At 39.0% G+C, this 21,551-nt stretch overlaps 5 protein-coding genes across 5 annotated transcripts; 2 read left to right on the top strand and 3 right to left on the bottom strand. All coding sequences in view use genetic code 12, as the record gives it.

The window, feature by feature from the left end:
* Positions 1 to 3,083: 3,083 nt before the first annotated feature.
* Positions 3,084 to 6,365, top strand: GAT1 (Sodium- and chloride-dependent GABA transporter 1; the record flags this gene model as incomplete). Its single annotated transcript, XM_001523054.1, has 1 exon — positions 3,084 to 6,365. The coding sequence occupies one exon, from the start codon at positions 3,084 to 3,086 to the stop codon at positions 6,363 to 6,365; it is 3,282 nt and encodes a 1,093-aa protein (XP_001523104.2).
* A 699-nt stretch (positions 6,366 to 7,064) lies between these two features.
* On the top strand, positions 7,065 to 11,417 carry RPC1 (DNA-directed RNA polymerase III subunit; the record flags this gene model as incomplete). The annotated part of the gene is made up of 1 exon (XM_001523053.1): positions 7,065 to 11,417. One exon carries the CDS (start codon positions 7,065 to 7,067, stop codon positions 11,415 to 11,417), a length of 4,353 nt encoding a protein of 1,450 aa, XP_001523103.2.
* A 428-nt stretch (positions 11,418 to 11,845) lies between these two features.
* Positions 11,846 to 12,955, bottom strand: TRP4 (anthranilate phosphoribosyltransferase; the record flags this gene model as incomplete). The annotated part of the gene is made up of 1 exon (XM_001523052.1): positions 11,846 to 12,955. One exon carries the CDS (start codon positions 12,953 to 12,955, stop codon positions 11,846 to 11,848), a length of 1,110 nt encoding a protein of 369 aa, XP_001523102.2.
* A 720-nt stretch (positions 12,956 to 13,675) lies between these two features.
* On the bottom strand, positions 13,676 to 19,726 carry brr2 (Pre-mRNA-splicing helicase BRR2; the record flags this gene model as incomplete). The annotated part of the gene is made up of 1 exon (XM_001523051.1): positions 13,676 to 19,726. The coding sequence occupies one exon, from the start codon at positions 19,724 to 19,726 to the stop codon at positions 13,676 to 13,678; it is 6,051 nt and encodes a 2,016-aa protein (XP_001523101.2).
* Positions 19,727 to 20,285: 559 nt separating this feature from the next.
* Positions 20,286 to 21,515, bottom strand: PDA1 (alpha subunit of pyruvate dehydrogenase; the record flags this gene model as incomplete). The annotated part of the gene is made up of 1 exon (XM_001523050.1): positions 20,286 to 21,515. The coding sequence occupies one exon, from the start codon at positions 21,513 to 21,515 to the stop codon at positions 20,286 to 20,288; it is 1,230 nt and encodes a 409-aa protein (XP_001523100.1).
* Between the last annotated feature and the right edge of the window lie 36 nt (positions 21,516 to 21,551).

Genomic DNA, 21,551 nt, shown 5'->3' with positions numbered 1-21,551 from the left:
AATTCACTTGAATTCACTTGAATTGACTTGGTTTAATTTGGTTTAATATGGTTAAATATGGGTTAATTTCAATTAATCAAAACTGAAATGAACTACACTTGAATGAACAATGCCAAACAGAACTGAACATTTTGGCGGAAATGGAATTTCAAAGACATTATGTAAGGAAGATTCAAGACATGAAGAGTAGTTCTATCGTTTTAACAGTTCAGGTTTCATCGCCATCCATTTGGTATATCGTTACATTTAATGTAACGAAAAGTGGAAAACAATGAATTGAAGGCAACAATGATAAACTTTTGAAGTGGAGGGCAAAAAATTTACCTACTTGCATGTTGCAAATGCTTTAATTGGTGCAGTTGCTGCAAACATTGCATTTATTGTCAATACCATGTACACGTAAGAAACCAAAATTACCGCAAACGTTACGTCAAAATATTTTCTCCTCCTCTACCCGCCTATTTTCCTTCCTCTTGACATATTTTACCAATTTCTTTTGTGGAAACAGTAATTTACGCTAAAAGTGCAACTATGCTGCTAGGGATGTATATGTGCATTGTGTGTGTGTGTGTGTGTGGAGCGGGAGAATGGAAAGAGAGAGGAAAGCAGCAACATCAATCTTCAAGAATTCAATCATATACATCTCTTTATTGAAGTCTGAAATTTTAAGCTCTTCTTTCTCTGTGTATGCCACCATATAGACCACTATGTAGACAACCTTGTAGACCACTAAGATATGACCCATGTAAAAAAAAAAACCAAGATTTTTGATTTTGGTTTTTGAATAAGCTGGTGAAGCTGAATTAACATGACCTTCCTTATTGAATAATATAGTAACAAATTTTTATCATGCTTCTTAACTCAATTAAAAGCATACCAAGCTTCTGTCAGAGTTTTTTTTTTAATTTTTGTTTATTTTTTTTTCTTGAGAAAAGAATAAAAAAAGGAAAGAATCGTAGATGCATATACCGTGGGGAGGCGGAGAAGGAGGTAAACTATGTGGATGAAAAGGAGGGTGAAGAAGTTTCAATAAACTTTATATATTGAGTAGTGAAGCTGATGTTACATTTCACGACTTGTGTTTGTCAATCTTGAGTGAGCAGCAATTAAACAAAAGCTAAACGGGCAGCAGTAAAGTTTTCTAGTTTCAAAACTTTAAAAACTTCAAAAGCATTGAATTCCTCTCTATTGTTCAATAACTGACTAGACAAATGGTCATGGGGAAGGGAGGTGGAAGGAAACAGACGAAATAATAAAGAAATATAATTCGAGCTTCAACCTGTCTAGAATCCACTCATGGCACTATCTGTAAAGCACAACTCGTGTATCGAACACTTGATGTTTTTCATAAATCAATAAAATTTAAAACCAAAAATGAAAATAAAAAAAAAGAATAACAAGAAGTATGTTCCATTATTTCCGTGGCATTTAACGTTTAAATTCCAATCCGCTATTTGAATTAAAGTTGAGTTCCATTTTTGCTTAAACACTATGGTTTCCTTTCATCTAGTGCAAGGAAATATAATGTGAATGTGTTTTGTTTCTGCGCGCATGGGTACAATGTCTATGTATATCTGTGTGTGTGTGTGATCTAAGGCTAAACGTACGGAAGCATAGGCGATTGCCAACCATGTGTTTTGTATCGTGTCAAATTGCAAAGACTACTTTGCATATCAGTCACCTGAATATTTACACGTGACAAATTGAATACCGTCAAATGTTTATAGTTTTTGACATGTCACGTGAAATACACATTCAGTCTCATCACAGATCTCTTATCATCTTACATAAGCATGCATGTAAAGTCGAATCCTTATCGTCCAATGGAATTGCTCAATGATATGACACAAAACAACAGCTGATTTTGATGCCCCATGCATATTTTGGCAAACATTAATCGCATCAATTTCACCCGGGATTTTCCAATGGCTGTGAAAGATTTCCCAAATGATGAAAGCTTGAAGTAATAAGTAAAGTTGATTGGCTCTTCTCTCCAGCATGAGACCAATCTTTTACTTTTTCTCTTTTTTCTTTTTACTTTTCATTTTCTTTTTTTTACCGTAGTTGTTTCATCACTTACGGGTGGTTTGAAGTATGGCAAAGGAAAAGGCCACTCATTATTGTAAAATTTTTTGCCTTCAGCAAATTCAAGTATTCATCTTATATTTTTTGCTTGACGTAAAGAACGACAAAATGTTTGAAATCGTTGTTCAAATTTATAAAGAAAAAAAAAAATGAAAAAGGAAAAAATAGAAAACTATAAAGACTATTCTTTAAATTTTGTCAAACTTCTTCTTCCTCCCCCCCCCCCTCTCCCATCCATCCGGCTAGTAAAATGCAAAGCCAGAGCGTTCTGGTTCATTATTAATTTATTATTTTTATGTCTCTATTATATTTCACTTGCTTAACGTTTTGTTGACAAACATTTAGCAGCAGTGGCAGTAGCAAAATACAAATGTAACTGTAACTGTAGCGGTGGGTGATGGCAAGTGCACACTTCTTTTTTCCAGTGTTATTTATCCGAGACTATCATATTCAAGATAATACTTTGTACCTTAAACACAATAGGTAATCTTCCTTCAGAACGCAACATCATTGGCTCGATAAACTGATTGCAAATAAGGACGTACCCCTCTTCCCTAATATCTAACTATCGACACCCGCCAATGTCAACTAAATAGGTCCGTTCCATAAGCCATAGAAACAATCTAGTTATTTTCAAATTATCATTGTCCGTGATTTCCCGTCTTCCCCTCCATATACAAACACAGACACACACTCACACAAACTCATACAAACTCGCACCCAAAGACTACTTTGAACCACTATACATCATCCCCCTAAAGCCGCATAGCTAGAATCGAAGTTGCACCCAGTAAAATATATTATATCCAGCATCGAAACGAATTTCTCTTATCGTTGTCTATCAGAAGCGTTAAAAGAATCTGTCAATTCTTTCTTTTTTTTTCTTCTTCTTCTTCTTCTTCTTCTTGTTGTTATTCTTCTGGAGCCTCTTGACACTATATAGAGTATTTTTTGATTCAATACAATTAGCAAGCACAACCGTCGATCATTTGTAAATTATGGACCAACTCCTACGTCATGAGCTGGCAAGTAAAGTCAGCACTCCAAGCTACACCACCACATCTTATCCTGGATCGCCTGCCACAAGTTTCCGCAACGGAAGCTTTCTGACCAATATTGGAAAATCATCATATCGAGGGCTTGACAAGCACAGACAAGGTCTAGGCAGAGCTTCGCCTGCAAAGTCTGAACTGGCTGCCATAAAAAACACTCAATTTTCCACCTCGGTGCCAACCCATACTCACGAGAAGTTTAGATTCAGTTTCTCTGGTAATGGCAACAACAACTATAGCAATAACATCAACATCAATAACAATAACAACAACAATAATAATAACAACAATGACAATTATAATAATACAAAGGACCACAGCTCGTCTGTTCATCTCTCACATTTACTATTAAACGAGGAAGAAAGTATTGAAGGGCTATGGAAATTATATAACAAAGCAAAGGACTCTTTGCCATACAAGACACGGATGGAGAACTTGACTTGGAGAATGATGTTTTTAAATACAAGTGGAGGTGAAACGAGTAGCACTCTAGATTCAGATTCAGATATAAGAGAGAGACAAGGTCATAGCCTGGGCCATATGCAAAGTTGGAGTTTGGGTCCAAGTGGTGGTAATAGTGTTCATTCGAGTTTGGGCTCGGGAGGGCATGCAACTGAAAGCCGTGAAAGCTGTGGAAGCCGTGGTAGCTTTGGCTTAAAACGTGGTGACGATAACGACACCGAGCCACACCTCGACAATTTTAAGCCACAGCGCGGTAATAGGCATACCCCCGTCGCAAATACGCAATTGCAGCTGCAATTTAATTTGCAACTGCAACTGCCACTGAATAGGGTTAATTTTCATAGCAATGACGCTTCCTCTGACCCGGGAGCTGAGGATTTCGATTATGTGGCTCACATTAGAAAAATGGGCGCTGCCGATACACATGTCAGATTTAACAGAAAACAAGATAATAGTAGAGCAAGAAACAATCAACAGTCTAATCAGAGGTGGTCCAACTCTAACAATCATAACCAAAACCGCAGCCACCAGGACGAATCTTTTAGCGGGGGAATGACCTCAATAACCAGCTATCCCAAAATGAGAACTGCTCCGTTTTCACCAGGATTGATGGGAAACAAGCCGCTGTCAAACCTATCTCAACAACTACATGCCAACCGCAACCATCATCACCAACAAAATCAACAACAACATCACCAACAACATCATCATCAACAACAACAACAACAAAATCAGCTGCATATGGACTTTGCAAATTCGCATTTTGACTCAGCACTGTCCATAAACGGGTTTCATGACCAAAATTTGTCTAATAGGCACCACAATCAAGTTGGTAGTGATATACCATCTGTTCATGCCAGCTTCGATCTTGATCCACACTCTTCTGCATTTGAATTTTCATTAGACCCACTTGCATATGAAGGCCCCAACACAAATTTCCAGGGTACACTCAACCCACATTCATACCACGATAGTCTTACTTCCTCGTTTGACAATCCTTTCTTTGATGATATGATGAATTCATCTGCAAGTCATATTCCAACAGCATCAACTTCTGTACCTACAATTGTGCCATCAGTAACACATCGCTCATCAACTTCTTTAATGGAACAAGGTCTATTCAACCAACAAAGTCATTCAAATATGTTTGACGAATTCAGTGCCCATCCACTGTTGAAATCTTCAGGTTCTGTGCCGGTTCCCATGACAAATACTGGTACTACAACACCGACAAATTTGATACGCGAAGAGTCGTTGGTATCTTTACCAGAGTATAATCTGATTTACCAATTCTCCAACTCATCACAGCAATTTTCCGATCCGATTCAGCAATTTGCACCAAATAGCAATCCACTCATCAATCGATCGCAAAGTCAGACGCCTATTGGTCAAATGAGCAAAACACTATTCAACAATGACCCACTTTTAAGTCGAAACACAAGTATGGATTTCACGTTACCAAGTCAAAACGAAGATCTGATAGATCCATTGTTGAAAGACAAGTCGCCAGCTGACTCGCTCAAGAAGCGGAAGCTGAAAAATAGTAAAACAACAACAACAACATCTTCATTAGCAGCACCTACAACAACAACAACAGCAACCGCGACGACGACAGGAGGAATAGGGGGATTGGGAGGCGCGGCAACAAGTAGGGTTTCGAAAAAGGGTGTTAGTCCTTCAGAATCTACAAGCACGGGAACCGGATCTGGATCTGGCTCAGCAAAACACCACAACAATAATAACAAAACCAACAAAAACAATGACAAAGACAATTCTGGAGATAATTCGGGTGTTTCGTGCTCAAATTGCCATACTAAAACTACACCGTTATGGAGACGTAATCCTCAAGGACAGCCATTATGTAATGCATGCGGACTATTCCTTAAACTCCATGGAACTGTTAGACCTTTGAGTTTGAAAACAGATGTGATTAAAAAGAGACAACGTGGTGGCACTAATAATGGCAATGGTGGTGCCAGTGGGGATACCAAAAACGGATCAGACAATACCAAGAACAGTAACAATTACAACAACAACAACAACAATAATAACAATAATAATAATGGTAATAACAATAAAAACAGCATCAAGAACAAAAAGGATATGGCAGACGGTGATGATCTTAACCCTACTTCGATCAAGCGGGAGGATAAAAAAAGTGTTAGCAGTGCATCAAATAGTACTGCTTCTGCAGGTACCGTTTCTACTAATTCCACTACCGTTGGTGGTGGTGCAGTAAGGAAGAGACGACCAAGCATGAGGAGAAATAAGCTGAGTCAAAAATTAGCAGAGAGTATGCTTGCAAAGAATATAGACTCTAGTCTAGGTATAAGCTCAGAGTCAGCACCGTTTGTGTCTTCGTCATTACCCAACAGCACCATTTGGAGAGCGCGTGGAGAAAACGACGTAATGTCTTACGCCCATCCTAATGATGTACCTACAGACTTTAACTTTCATTCGTCGGCATCATCGGTCTCCTTATCTCGTCAAAACGCACAATTTTCGAATTACTCTTCAATAGCAAAAATGGAATTGGATTCTCCGTCGGGTAATAGAATGAGCTATTCACTGGCAACGCAAAGTGTTGAAGGTATGGGTGGCATGAATGGCATGGGCGGAATGGGCGGAATGGGCGGAGTTGGAGGAATTGGAGGAATGTTTGTTCAACAAAATGGCACTAATGACGATGACTCTCATTCGCGCATGGATATTACTAATGATGATGGTAGCTTAAACGATTGGGACTGGCTACGCGCCAACTACTAAAGTTGCTAATTTTGACAAGTTGTAAGTTTTTTTAATCTAAATTAATATATGTCTTGTTGATACTTTTTATTTCATTACTATTAGTGTAAAAGTAACTCAAAAAAAAAAAGGAAGAAAACAGAAAACAAAAGAAAAACAATCTAAACATATATTGGCTGATTTCACACTCATATAATATGGAAACGTTCATACTTTCAATATTCTCCATATTCCTCGCAATGGTCTCATTATACACAAAAGTTTGATTCTTTTGCAATAGACCATTTGAACACCCGATATCCATATAGGTGCATATATTTTCTCTAGTGCGTGGGAATTTCTTGATCTTCATTTTGTTTTTGTCTCTTTCTTTTCTTTACCCTTTTTTTTTTGTACTTTTTTAATTTTTTTTAATTTTTTTTTTCTGTTTGCACTCACATCTAGGGAAGGAAAGAAAAATATAAAAGGTCTTCGCTATACATTTTGAGATCAAATCTTATTCAAATCAGATAACAGCTAGAATCATCTTCACATCCCTTTCCACAGTAAAGAACCGCTTCACCGAGTCCGCCCAATAACAAACCTTTATTCATAGCTTGTCAAACTTCTTTCCAGTTTTGCTTTGCTTTGCTTTTTTTTTCCTTTTTCCTTTAGTTGTTTTTAATCATTTCACGAAAGCAAATACCTTGATTAAGCAGAGCCACATAGATATATCCAATCATGGGGAAGGATGTGGTAATTGCAAGAACCCCGAAATGCATCAGTGGGTTAGAATTCAGCGCCCTTTCAGCAGATGATATAGTAGCGCAATCGGAAGTGGAGGTGCAAACCAGAGACCTTTACGATTTGGAGAAAGGTAGAACAGCCAAAGCCGGGGGTGCTTTGGATCCACGAATGGGTACATCATCAAATGCACAAGAATGTTCTACTTGTCATGGGAACCTTGCCTCGTGCCAGGGCCATTTCGGTCATATTAAGCTAGCATTGCCTGTTTTTCACGTTGGATACTTCAAGGCCATCATCACAGTTTTGCAGTGTATATGTAAGAACTGTGCTGCGGTACTTTTGGATGAAAAAAATAAACGTCAATTTCTAAATGAACTACGAAAACCAGATATCGATAATTTGAAAAGAATGAAGATTTTGAAAAAAGTTTCTGATCAATGTAAAAAGCAAAGAAGATGCTTGAAATGTAATCATGTTAATGGAGTGGTGAAGAAAGCAGCAAGTGGTGCAGGTCCAGCAGCACTCAAGATTGTTCACGATACATTCAGGTGGATTGGAAAGAAAGATACTCCGGAAAAGGAGGAATGGGACAAGGAGATCGAGCAGGTATTTATGCGTAACCCAGAGTTGGAAAAGTATGCAAAAAGAATTACCGAGGACTTTAATCCATTAAAGACATTGAATTTGTTCAAGCAAATAACACCATCGGACTGTGAGTTATTTGGAATGGACCCCTTGAGAGGAGGAAGACCAGAGATGTACATTTGGAGATACTTGCCAGCACCACCAGTTTGTATCAGACCCTCAGTCATGATGGATGCACAATCTAACGAAGATGATTTAACTGTTAAGCTTACTGAGATTGTCTGGACCTCGTCGATGATCAAGGCTGGTATTGCAAAAGGTATCTCAATGAACAATTTGATGGAACAATGGGACTATTTACAATTGTCGGTGGCAATGTATATCAATTCAGATTCCGCCAATCCAGCTCTTATTCCCTCGGTGGGAGGTGGCGGCGGAGGTGGGTCTAAATCTTCTAAACCAATTAGAGGCTTTTGTCAAAGATTAAAGGGTAAACAGGGTCGTTTTAGAGGAAACTTGTCAGGTAAGAGAGTGGACTTTTCAGGAAGAACGGTTATTTCACCCGATCCGAATTTGAAGATTGATGAAGTTGCTGTGCCCGACAGAGTGGCAAAAGTCTTGACGTACCCTGAGAAATGTACAAGATACAACAAGAGAAAATTGCAGCAGCTTATCATAAATGGTCCCGATCACCATCCTGGTGCAAATTATGTGCAAAAGCAAAATGAGCCAGGAAAAAGAAACTTGCGATTTGGTGATCGTCACAAGCTCGCAAGAAGCTTGCAAGTGGGAGATTTGGTTGAACGACATATCGAAGATGGTGATGTTGTTTTGTTTAATAGACAGCCATCATTGCATAGGTTATCCATCTTATCACATTACGCAAAGATTCGTCCATGGAGAACCTTCCGTTTGAACGAATGTGTTTGTACTCCATATAATGCTGATTTCGATGGTGATGAAATGAACTTGCATGTTCCACAAACGGAGGAGGCAAGAGCAGAGGCTATCAACTTAATGGGAGTGAAGAACAACTTGTTAACTCCCAAATCGGGTGAGCCTATTATTGCCGCTACGCAAGATTTCATTACTGGTTCATACTTGATATCCCACAAGGATACTTTTTTGGATCGTGCCTCATTAGTGCAGTTACTAAGCATGATGTCTGATGCCGACATTCATTTCGACATTCCGCCACCTGCTATTTTCAAACCAGTTATGTTGTGGACAGGTAAACAAGTGTTTTCGCTCTTGATCAAGCCAAATAAACAGAGTAAAGTTATTATCAATCTTAATGCAAAGAACAAGACGTGTCATCCAGCCCCTAAAGGTTTTCCTCCGGAAATGTCTACAAATGATGGTTATGTTGTCATTAGAGGCTCACAAATCCTAAGCGGATTGATGGACAAGTCTACTCTTGGTGATGGTAAGAAGGATTCAGTGTTTTACGTGATTCTACGAGATTACGGTCCGCACGAGGCTGCAGCAGCAATGAATAGAATGGCCAAGTTGTGTGCCAGATACTTGGGAAATAGAGGTTTCTCTATTGGTATCAATGATGTGACTCCCGCAACTGAATTGAGACAGAAAAAGGAGTTGATGGTTGAGCAAGCATACCTCAAGTGTGACCAGCTCATTGACTTATTTAATAGAGGTAAATTGGAAACACAACCGGGTTGTAACGAAGAGGAGACTTTGGAAGCTAAGATTGGTGGTTTGCTTTCCAAGGTGAGAGAAGAAGTTGGTAATGAATGTATTAGAGAATTGGATTCGCTTAATGCACCATTGATTATGGCAACATGTGGTTCTAAAGGTTCCATTGTGAACGTTTCTCAAATGGTGGCAGTTGTTGGTCAACAGATTATATCAGGACATCGTGTTCCTGATGGATTTCAAGATCGTTCATTGCCACATTTCACTAAGAACTCAAAGACACCGCAATCGAAGGGTTTTGTTAGAAATTCTTTCTTTAGTGGTTTATCACCACCAGAGTTTTTGTTCCATGCCATCTCTGGTAGAGAAGGTTTGGTTGACACTGCTGTTAAAACTGCAGAAACAGGTTACATGTCACGAAGATTGATGAAGTCTTTGGAGGATTTGTCTGCACAATATGATGACACTGTGAGAAACTCATCCAATGGTATTGTTCAATTCACATACGGTGGTGATGGATTAGACCCGTACGATATGGAAGGTGATGCAAAACCAGTCAATTTCATTCGACAATGGGATCATGCATATAACTTAACATTCAGTGCCAACGACAAGTCGTTGTTACCATACCAAATTATGGATGTGGTGGAGCAGACCTTGAGACCACGTGAAGAAGCTTTAAAGACCGGAGATGAGGAGGGAAAGACTGAAGATCAATTGGTTGATCAAAAAGATGCTCAACGTGAATTCTATCGCTCAGTGCGAGATTTTATGGCACAAAAAGCAGAACGATTGGCAAGGTTGCGAGAAGAGCGTGGACTCAAGCCTTATTTTACTTTTGATAAGCAGTCAAGCGATCAAGACGAAATGGTACTAGACGAGGATGCTTCCAAAGTCAATGCTATCGACCAGCTTATGAAGATCTCTAAAAAAACAGTTAAAATCTTCCTTACTCAATGTCTTTATAAGTATTCAAGAGCCAAAGTTGAAGCCGGTACAGCAGTTGGTGCAATTGGTGCACAATCTATTGGTGAACCAGGTACACAAATGACCTTAAAGACTTTCCATTTTGCCGGTGTTGCTTCTATGAATGTTACCTTAGGTGTGCCCCGTATTAAGGAAATTATTAATGCCTCCAAAACGATTTCTACGCCGATTATTAACGCCGTATTGGTGAATGAAGATGACGAAATTGCTGCGCGTGTAGCAAAAGGAAGAATTGAGAAGACATCACTCAAGGATGTTTCCATCTATATTGAGGATGTATACAAGGATAACTTGGCCTTTTTGTCGATCAAAGTTGACTTGGATTCAATTGAAAAATTGCAATTGGAATTGGATATCAGCAACATTGCTGAGGCAATTTGCAAGGCGCCAAAATTGAAAATTTCGCAGAGTGATGTCTCGGTCATGGGTAAGGATCGTATCTTGGTTGCGTGCCGGGTTACTGAATCAAAAACCGAGAGTTTAAAGAGTGGCGAAGACCAACGTAACAATCTTTTTTTCCGTATGCAACTGCTTAAGCGTGTGCTTCCAGATATTTGTATCAAAGGTCTTCCAAATATTTTCCGTGCTGTGATCAACATCAAAGATGATAATAAGAAGGAACTTTTGGTTGAAGGGTATGGTTTGAAAGATGTGATGAATACTGAAGGTATTGTTGGAACCAAGACTACTACCAATCACGTGCTTGAAGTCAATGAGATTTTAGGTATCGAAGCTGCACGTTCGTCCATTATTAGAGAAATTGATTATACTATGAGTAACTATGGTATGAGTGTTGATCCTAGACATATTCAGCTTTTAGGTGATGTCATGACATACAAAGGTGAAGTCTTGGGTATCACACGTTTTGGTTTGAGTAAAATGAGAGACTCTGTTTTACAATTGGCATCTTTCGAAAAGACAACTGATCATTTGTTCGACGCTGCCTTCTACATGAAGCGTGATAAGATTGAAGGTGTTTCAGAATGTATTATTTTGGGACAGACGATGGCAATTGGAACTGGTGCGTTTAAATTGGTGAAATCATCAAATTTCAGTGATAAGGTATTGAGAAGAAAACAGACTTTGTTTGAATCATGTTGTCAAGTTCCTGTTGCTGCCTAGGCTAAAAAAAAGGGGGCTTGGCCAATCTTGAAGAACTAGAAACAAGAATAAAAGTATTAAAAAGAAAAACAAATTTAAAAAAGGGAATAAAAAGGGAACGAAAAGGGAACGAAAAAGGAACGAAAACTCAAGTTACTAACGTTCTATAACAAAATTCTTGTATAATTACACACATGGACACAGACATATAGACTTATTTATAGTACAGACTTTATAATGTCAAAAGACATGTGCATCAGCTCTAGAAATATTTTACTCTATAAATGTTTTTTTTTTTTTGGTACTGGAAAAAGAAGAAAAAGAAGAAATAATCTTTAAATTTCCTTTTCTTCCTCTTCCTCTTCCTCTTCCTCTTTCTCTTTCTCTTTCTCTTTCTCTCTTTTTCTTTATCTCATTAACTTTTCAGCTAAAATGTGCTTCTAATCAGCTTAGGCAATTGCATTTTTCAAGTCTTGCAAGGCCTTAAAGGCTTCACCAGTCACAATCGATTTCTTTGCAAGCTCAACGCCGCCTTTCCAATCGTGTGAGATTCCGGAAACGTAAGCAAGTGCTGCAGAATTTAACAAGATATAATCCACGATTGGATGATTAGGGCGGCCTTCAACAATCTTGAACTCATCATTGTCTTGTTTCAAAACATGGTCCAAAATCTGCGCGTTTTCGTCGGGTGTGCCTGATTTCACTGATGATATGTCATGTTCAGGTAAGCCGAAATCCTTTGGTGAGATCCTGTCTATTGTTATTTCTCCATTTTCCTCAACCATCCAGATTTTCGTATATCCTTTTGGTGCAATTTCATCAAGAACACATTCTCCAAACACAACCATTGTTCTCTTATGGATGTGGCTTTTCTTTGCTAATATCGATGCAGCTTTTGCATAGTTTTCTCCCAATTTCTCGCTGTAGACTCCGAGTATCCTCGATTGTATTGGGATTGGATTGATCAACGGACCCAAGATGTTAAAGATTGTAGGCACACCCAATTGCGCTCGCACATTGCTAACAATGCCCATACCTGGGTGGAATGATGGTGCAAATAAGAAACAAAATTTCGATTTTTTCACAATCTCGGGTAAAGTGACAACATTTATCCTCGATAAGTCGACCCCCAAGGACTTTAGTAAATCTCCTGACCCCAGCTTTGAGGTGCTTGCCTTTCCACCATGTTTGCACACCGGTAATCCCATTCCGGCTGCAACAATAGCTGAAGATGTCGACACATTGAATGTGTCCTGTCCGTCACCTCCAGTGCCCACAATATCAATGTATCCACGTTCATCAATCAAGTGGTCACCAATGGTCTCTGCAAAATCCAACACGGTGTCGACGGCTGCAGCAATGTAGTCGGACTCCTGGTCCAAGCCTCGCATTCTCAATGCACATAAAAAGGATGCTATTTGGATATCGGATGCTGCACCAGTGAAAATTAGTCTAATCACCTGTGCAAGGTCATTCGGCAGTAACTGTGGCGGGGACGGTAAAAGTGACTTGATATAACTTGTGAGTACCTTATCGGTCGCAGGATTTGAATGCATCATAGTTGGTCGATTGTCTGATAGCAAAGTATTGGGTGAATAGATTATTGAATGGTATAATCTACTAAAGGAAGAAGAAAACGCAACAAGTCAAAAAAAAAAAATAATAAAAAAAATCAAGATCAAAAATAAGAACAAGTCTCCTCGAGGGCTTCCACTGCGTTATATAATGAAATGATGATTCATAATTTTTCAACAAGTATTGGAAGTCTTTATTGAATTTCGTAACCGAGAAGAAGAAGAAGAAAAAATAAAAAATAAAAAAATAAAAAATAAAAAATAAAGAAAAAATTTAATTTGTATTATTTTTTTAATATGTATTCTGTTTTTTACTTTTAATCTTTTTACGTTTCACGAGATCTGCTCATGACAACAGATGGTCTTGGCTCGATTATCATGAACTTAGATGTGCCATTTAGAAAATATGGAAATTATTTGACCTTATTGGGAAATGTGTGTGTGTGTATTTTCAATTCGTTTCAGTTCTTTTAAGTTTCTCAAGTTGTATGTATATTTATGTATGTAGAAATTTCTTTTGTGCAACGTTGTAATCGTTGTCGTTTTATAGAAATAAACATTCCATTGGTGTACTCCATAATTTTATTGATCTATTTATTATTTTCTTCTTAATCTTTATACCCTCGTACTCTAACTTCCATCACAAGTCTTTACATTATTTCTTTCTGTTTCTATTTTACCTCTCTCTCTCTCTCTCTCTCTCTCTCAGACTATTGAGATTGTGAAATTGGCCTCCTTATCGGCATCAAGGTAAGAGTCACAAATGACCCAACACGTCAACTTGTGTTCGCCAACAGTCGGAACATTGAACTCAATGTTAAAAGTCTGCTCCAACTGACTGATTTGGCATTTCTTGATAGCATATAATTGACTTTGACCTGAAGATGGCACTCCAACAACAATCCACCAGTTTTCCGTTTTCAGAATTGGTAATCCATTACTAACCACTTCAAGCGATTCCATCTCTTCATCTCGCTCCAAACTCACCGACAACAAAACCGACTCATCAACTTCAACACTAGTTTTCTGCAAATCATAAGTGAGCTTAACATTTGGATATTTATTCACAAATGCTGCCACATCGTTTAATCTCTCGTCATCCTCTGGGATCTGCAACACCTCATCACGCTCATCATCTTCAAGACTCATTATGTCGTAGACACTAGTCACGTTATGCTCTTTACAACGCTTCAATAGCGCTTCATTGTCAAAATGCGGAATTTGCCGAAGGTGGTTTTCAAATGACCATGTGCGTTGAGTAATCATTTGAGACAAATCCATGAGTAACATCGCATTGAGATGTCCCTCCCCTGATAACATATCAATACATGCATTAAGCAATTTCGACATCAATACCTCAAGAATTTTTTCGACATCGAACCTCAATGTATCGGGAAACTTCACCCGCGAAATAAATGCTTGAATGAGAATAAACACTTTCGTGAATGGAGTAATATTAACTTGAGTACCACCATTCAATTTAATAGGCATCTTCTTCGCCAAACTCGTCAATAACTTGTCCTCGCCATTCCTGATGGGAATGTTTTCAAACTCAACAGCATTTGCCAATGCAAGAAGAATATCTTTCAACTTGCTTGCTTCGCTTAGCCCACCAAAGAAATTCAATGTATCGTAACTTAATCCATAGTGCGATGCAATTAATGCTTTGTTCAATGTAGCAAATTGTAAATTATCTTCTTCTTCTTCGTTATCATCATCATCATCATCACTACTACTCTCGTCGCCTTTCTCTTCAATAAAGCCGTTCTGGACCAAGTCATCAACAACAGATTCAATAATCATTGACAAATACTCACTAAGGCCATCTGATGAAATATCCTTGCAATTGTAATAGCTAGGGTTGCTCAAAAGTCTACGGTAGAAAAAAGAATGCGTCAACAAGTCGAGACACTCAGCTCTTTGTCTCAACAATTTATCAACAATACCAGCTATGAAAAATTCGTGCACATGTGAACGCAATTGACTCTCCACCATTATTCCTGTGTTGATAAACGACAGGTAATAGTTGACCATTTCAGATGAAGTTTGCATGTATATGTGTCCATCATTCTGCAAACTCAGACAACTTCCAATCATATCAAAGATAGTGGTGACATTATAATCAATCTCACGATGTTCGTAGTTATCCAGATACTGCGTCTTGTCAATCATAACAACATCCGCCAATATCGAAAAGTCTTCAGATTCCCTTGTGGCAATCAAAACTGATACTGTTCCATTTGCAAACAAGTGTTTTGCAATTTTCTTATCCAAGTCACTAAAAGTATTGAGGTATAGTGCCACGCCGGCGTCTTTCAAAAATGCCTTCAATTGCACACTCTTGACTTTGTCCACAAACTTTTGAGCATCAATTCCAGCTTTGAAGTTGAAAGCGCTCTGTTTGGCAATTTTTAAAGCCATTTCATTCGAATTAGCATAAATCAACACTTTCTTTCCCATTTCAATATATGATGGAACATCATTGAGGTATTCATGTTCACCATCATCACTGCCATTAACATTACTATTATCATCGATAGTCAAATCAATTTGCAGAATATCGTGTTCTCTAACAGATGCGGGAAAATTAACAATATTTGCCTTTTTGATATCGAGCCACGTACAAACATCACGCACGTCCATAAGTGGATATGATATCGCAACTAATCTGAGACTTGTCTCGTGGCTATACTGGGATCGCAATAGTCTCACCCTTGTCAACAAAAACTCGTAAACTGGGTTAGCTTCCATCAAGTGCAAGTCATCGAGGATAAGCAATCCTATTGATCTAACAGACTTTAATGTTTTCCATCTTCTGACTAAAGAATAAAAGTACTCTGGCTTACCAACTATAATCTGAGATTTGTTGTAACCTTGAACATCAATTTTTAAATCTCCTGTTAATTTGAAAATATTAGCCTCGTTCGATTTTGCAAACCTTTGCACATATTGATCAATAGATGTTTGTTTTGAAGTGATGTAAACCGCTCTTCCATTCGATTGTTGTAAATGACGCGAGATAGCCAAGTCTGGTACATGCAACTTTTCTTGTCCCTGGTTAATTCCAATAAAACAATTCTGCTGGTCTTCGTCACAGATGATATCGTACACTTCCTGGCTGAAAACTGGCGGTATATTTTCAAATTCATGAACATGGGCATCGTCAAGTTGGTTGGTTCTCGCAGTATAATACGACTTATCTTTTGGAATCGTCAAATCAGTAACAATAGCCGTCTTCCATGTACAATTCACCCACTTGGCACTAACAAACGATAATATCAAATTCGGTGATAATGGCTTGCTAAGAGGAACATGAAACTCCAAAATGCGATTTTCTCCGATTTGCAGCTGGCGCACAAACACTTGCCGGTGCAATAACAACCTGAGCCCATTGCAATCCTCCAAAATAACTTCAAATACCTCTTGTCTGCCATGTACTTCCCAGATCCAATCCCATTCTGGTCTAACTTCAACTTTGATTCGCATAAACTCGTCTGATATGGGCTGCACGGCATAATCTACAATTTCAATTTTGGGGAACGACGAGATATACTGCATTGCTAATCTAGCATTTCCACCTTTCAAGTAAAGAACTTCTGCCAACTCTTCTGTCGTCAAATTGAAATACTGCAGCCATGGCAAATGCGAGGACTCTGATGCTCTAATGATATCACGTGGCACAAGAGAACCAAATTGACGCAATGGCGAATCGCATAGCCACATCCTCTGTTTAGCCATTTTCGCCAATTCGAGTGTATACTTTGCCAATGAGGACCATTTCTTCAAAATCGCAAGCTCATATAAAGCATGGAGTAAACGATCTGCAGACTGCTTAATGTATATCATATCTGCAATTAATGCGTAGCCTTCTAAATGTAAACGGGAAATATACGTTTGAAAAAGAATGCTTATCTTGGCCACAGGCTCAATTGGAGGTTCTCGAATGGGGAATGGACATTTCTCCATCAACTTACTGATTTCCAATCTCTCTTCTCTTCGCACCGGAAGAAGCTGGAATTCGTCCGATTGTGCAAAGACTCTAATAATATCGCTTTCTTTGTGCCATGGTTTGAGTAAGGAATTGTACCTATTGATTGTTTGATAGCTTATGTAGTGGTAAGATGCAATTTTTCCGAGCTCCGTGGCTTTTACAAGGCCATTATCATATTCTATTAATCTGCACCTTTGTAATACAGTGAGTGCAACGTGTGCCATTTCTGCTCGTTTTACATAAAGTGATGGATCATCTCTTTTCCCTTTTCCAATTCCATTTCCATTTCCACCCAACATATAAAGCGATGGTAGTTGAAGCATTCGCACATATAAATAAGTATGGCCAAGCCAGTCTACTGCTGATTCCAAAGTCTTTATGGACCCTCTCACTACTTCAGCGTTCATACTGTCAATAAGTTTGTTCAACATTTGGGATTCAATAGGATATTGCTGATTCAAAATGGCAAGATAATACTGAATTTCATCCTGTGTAGTAATGATAACACCTTCACCGTTTTTGTCGTATCTCGGACGACCTGCTCTTCCCAACATTTGGAAAACATCCTGAGGAGAAAGTTGCATCCATGAACCGGATTCAGGCGAGTATACTTCTGTACCCTTGATAATGACCGTATGTGCTGGCAAATTGACACCCCATGCCAATGTTGCAGTTGACACAAGGACTTTGAGGTGACCTTGGGCAAACAAGTCTTCAACCAATGTCCTTTCTTCTTTGCTTAAGCCAGCATGATGAGCTCCAATACCACTGCCAAGAATCCTCTGCAACTTGGCGTTAGTGACTTGTGCACTTTCTTGTGACAAAATTTCTCGAGTACTATCTTCGGCAACTAGATTCAAATCCAGTTCTTGATCCAGTAAACGATTTATAAGATACTCGGCAGTACTAACTGTTTCATTTCGCAGGTGGACAAATACAATTAATTGGTGATTTTGCTTTAAAGTCTTGTGTACTAGGTCATAGCAAGCTTCGTCAATCGCAAGCCGTTTCTTTAATGCCTTTTGGTCCTTGATGACTACGAATTTTTGTTCCAATGGGCATGGTCTATACGACAGATCAAAATAGAAGATGCCTTCTTCGTTAGCCCCAATGAATTTTGCCACATCATTATAGTTTGGCAAAGTTGCTGAAAGACCAACAATTCTTACCTCATTCTCCTGGTCTCTATTGATACGAGCTATTATAGACTCCAACACTGGTCCTCTTTGATCATGCAACAAGTGGATCTCATCGATAATCACCAACTTGATCAAACTCAAATACTCGTGGTTCTCTCTAGTGATAATATCCCATTTTTCAGGGGTAGTAATGAGCACATTTGTCTCTTTTATTTGTTGCTGTGAAAGTGATGCATCACCTGTTAATTCGTTAACCACCAATCCAAACACTGGCGTAAGTCTCCTTTGAAATTCCCTGACTTGCTCCAGTACTAAAGCTTTCAATGGGGCAATGTATACAATCTTAAACTGGTCTTTGTTTATGGCATCATTAAAGCGATGGTTAGAAATAGCTCGAAGCATCGTGAGCATAGCAACATTGGTCTTACCAGCACCTGTTGGTGCACATATCAACAAGTTTTCATCACTACCAAATGCCTTGGGGTAGATTTTAGATTGTATGCGGTTAAATGTGGTGGTCTCATTCGTGGGAAAAACTTCGCGTGCCCACGCGGGCAATGATGATGTTGGCAAAAGTTCATCTTTTTCAACGTTTTTTTGTTTTGCTAGAGGGGGTGGAACAGTAATGATATCATAGCTTGGTAGTTTTTCTTGAAACGTACCCTCGGGTAGTGTAACTTTTAATTCGGTGGCCTTTTCTTCATAAAAACGTCTTCTTGTCAACTCCTGAGTAATATGACGTTGATCTTTTTCGGTGAAGATCAATTCCATGGCTAGATTGTACAATCGAAGCAGAAACATCTCTTTCATGATTTTTTTCAAACTCAATGTTGTCTCATTCTCTTCTAGTCGTTTTGTAAAGACTATTCTCCATCGATCTTCAACGATTTTATCTACTAATGCCGAATCTTCAATGAGATGCTTGAGTTTTTCTTTTAATACTTTCGAGGCATCTATTGTTTTATCACTCAAAATTTTAGACACAGTTTCAATCTCAATTCCAATACGGGCCATTCGCGACTTAAAAATTTGCCAGTTGAAGGCAACTTGCGATGCTACTCCTCTTTCTATTGAATCGTCATAATCTTCTTTCTGATCATTGACTTGCTCATCTTCTTCATCTTCTAATTCGACAACTTCCTTTGAATAAACTTCACCTCCCTCTAGTTGATTTCCGTCTTCTTCCTCATCCATCTCAATATCCACTGTAACAATTTGTTGTTGTTGTTGTTGTTGTTGTTGTTGGTGGTGGTGCTTTTCCCCTGCTTGATCAATCTCATGTTTGTGCAAGAATGAGTTATGCAAATTAGCCAACTGTATCAACTGACTCAATTCTTCATCCTTGACCTGGATCTTCAATAATGCATTAATCTCCTTCCTTTTCGTTGTAACATTGATGGTGTCTGAACCAAGTATTTCCAAGAGTATTTCCACCGCAGATGTAATAATCTCGGGTGATGCATCAAGTAGATAGGACCTTATCTTTGTAAGAAATGTGTCGTATGCTTCTTCAAACTTATATGCACTAGCAGCTGTTGCAGTAGCTGCAGTGGCTGCAGTGGTTGTATTAATGTTGGTATTGACTAAAGAATCGCCCTTCGGCAGTTCCCCATGAACTTCACTCATGATATGTAGATGTATATATATGTATATATATATGATTTATTGCCGTTTGAAAGTGACAGAAAAGTAAATGGTACAATAAAACTAGCGCAGTTTATTTTGGAAAAATCCCTCTTTTCCTTAATGGCGATAGTGGTGCTCTTAGTGGTGATGAGGGGGAGCGCTTCTAAGCGTATATTTTCAAAAAATGTCTTTCTATATTGGAGGTTTGCAAGCTGCTGCTGCTGCTGCTGCTGCTGCTGCTGCTCCTGCTGCTGCTCCTGCTGCTGCTTCTTTGTTTTTTCAAAGTCTGCGGCTTGGAGAAATTTCAAATTTCGTTCTCTGGCATCGAGCGGCAGCTAACGATTAAGGAAAACCAAAATTAAAAATGAAAAAAAAATACGAAAATCATACAAGTTTTCCGAAGAAAAAAAAATAAAAATTAAAAAACAGGAAAGAATTAAATGGCAGAGAAAACGAAATGAGGAGAAGCTACTTGTAATTAAGTTCTGACCACAGGATGGATTATCAATATTGTCAACCATTACTTTAAAAAATCTACATCAACCTATTTTTCATTTTTTTAGTAGACCTTGTTCAAGAAATCCTTCTTGGTGAAATCCCATGAGTCGTCAGAGATTCTTCCTCTCAACACTGGAACTTCGCTTCCTGGAACGTAAACATCTTCAAACAAGATATCCATTCTAGCTTCAGGTGGAGCATCGGCCTCGGCTTCGGCAACTTGTTCGTCAACATACTTTCTTGCGGCTTTGTCGTATTTCTTAATTTCTTCTTCGGTAGCAATGTTCTTTTCCAACAACACAGCTTTCAATCCAGCAATTGGATCACTCTTGGATCTCATGTGTTGGACTTCTTCTCTGGTTCTGTAAGTAGTACCTGGGTCGGACATGGAGTGACCACCGTATCTGTAGGTCTCAAACTCGACAACCAATGGACCGTTGCCTTGGGTAGCCCAGTCCTTGGCGAATTTAGAGCCTTGGTAACAAGCCAACACATCCATACCGTTGATTTTCAAACCTGGAATGTATTGACCTCTCTTGTAGTATTCAGTCATGGCTGAACTTCTAGCAGCTGAGGTACCCATACCGTACTTGTTGTTTTCACAAACAAAGATACATGGCAAGTTCCACAATTTGGCCATGTTGTATGATTCAAACACTTGACCTTGGTTTGAGGCACCATCACCATAGAGACAAAAGTTTACTGCTTTTTCGCCCTTGTACTTGTGGGAGAAGGCCAATCCTGCACCCAATGGGACTTGGGCACCAACAATACCGTTACCACCGTAGAAACCTGGGGCAAACATGTGCATGGAACCACCTTTACCATAAGAAACACCTGATCTTCTACCCATCAACTCGGCCAAGATAGACTTGACAGAGGCACCTCTCATGTGGGCGAAACCGTGACATCTATAGGATGTGATAACGGTGTCCTTGGGGCCAATGGCGTTTTCAATACCAACGGCAACGGCTTCTTGTCCAATGGACAAGTGACAGAAACCTCTAATCTTCTTGGCCTTGTACAATGCGTCTGATGCCATCTCCATTCTTCTAATGACAATCATGTCCTTGTACATTTGCAAAAGAGTCTCTTTCTCGGTTTCGAATTCCAACTCTGGGACTTCCAAGTTGTAGCCTTCGAAAGAGGACTTGGGCAAATCAACGGTGACCAAGTCACTGCTGTCTGGAGTTGCGCTGGTGGCCAAGGTTCTGGTTAATTGCGAAGTTACTTGGTGAGACCTGGTGGAAACACCTCCAATCACCCTGCTTGCATTGATGAGACGACTCATTGTGTTGGGGATGATGATGTTGATGATGTTGATGTT

The sequence above is a fragment of the Lodderomyces elongisporus genome, chromosome 5 (assembly GCF_030384665.1).
Source record: "Lodderomyces elongisporus chromosome 5, complete sequence".
In the NCBI taxonomy this organism is placed as follows: domain Eukaryota; kingdom Fungi; phylum Ascomycota; class Pichiomycetes; order Serinales; family Debaryomycetaceae; genus Lodderomyces; species Lodderomyces elongisporus.
Note: the sequence above shows the minus strand (reverse complement) of the source record. Positions and strands in the feature narration are given on the sequence as shown.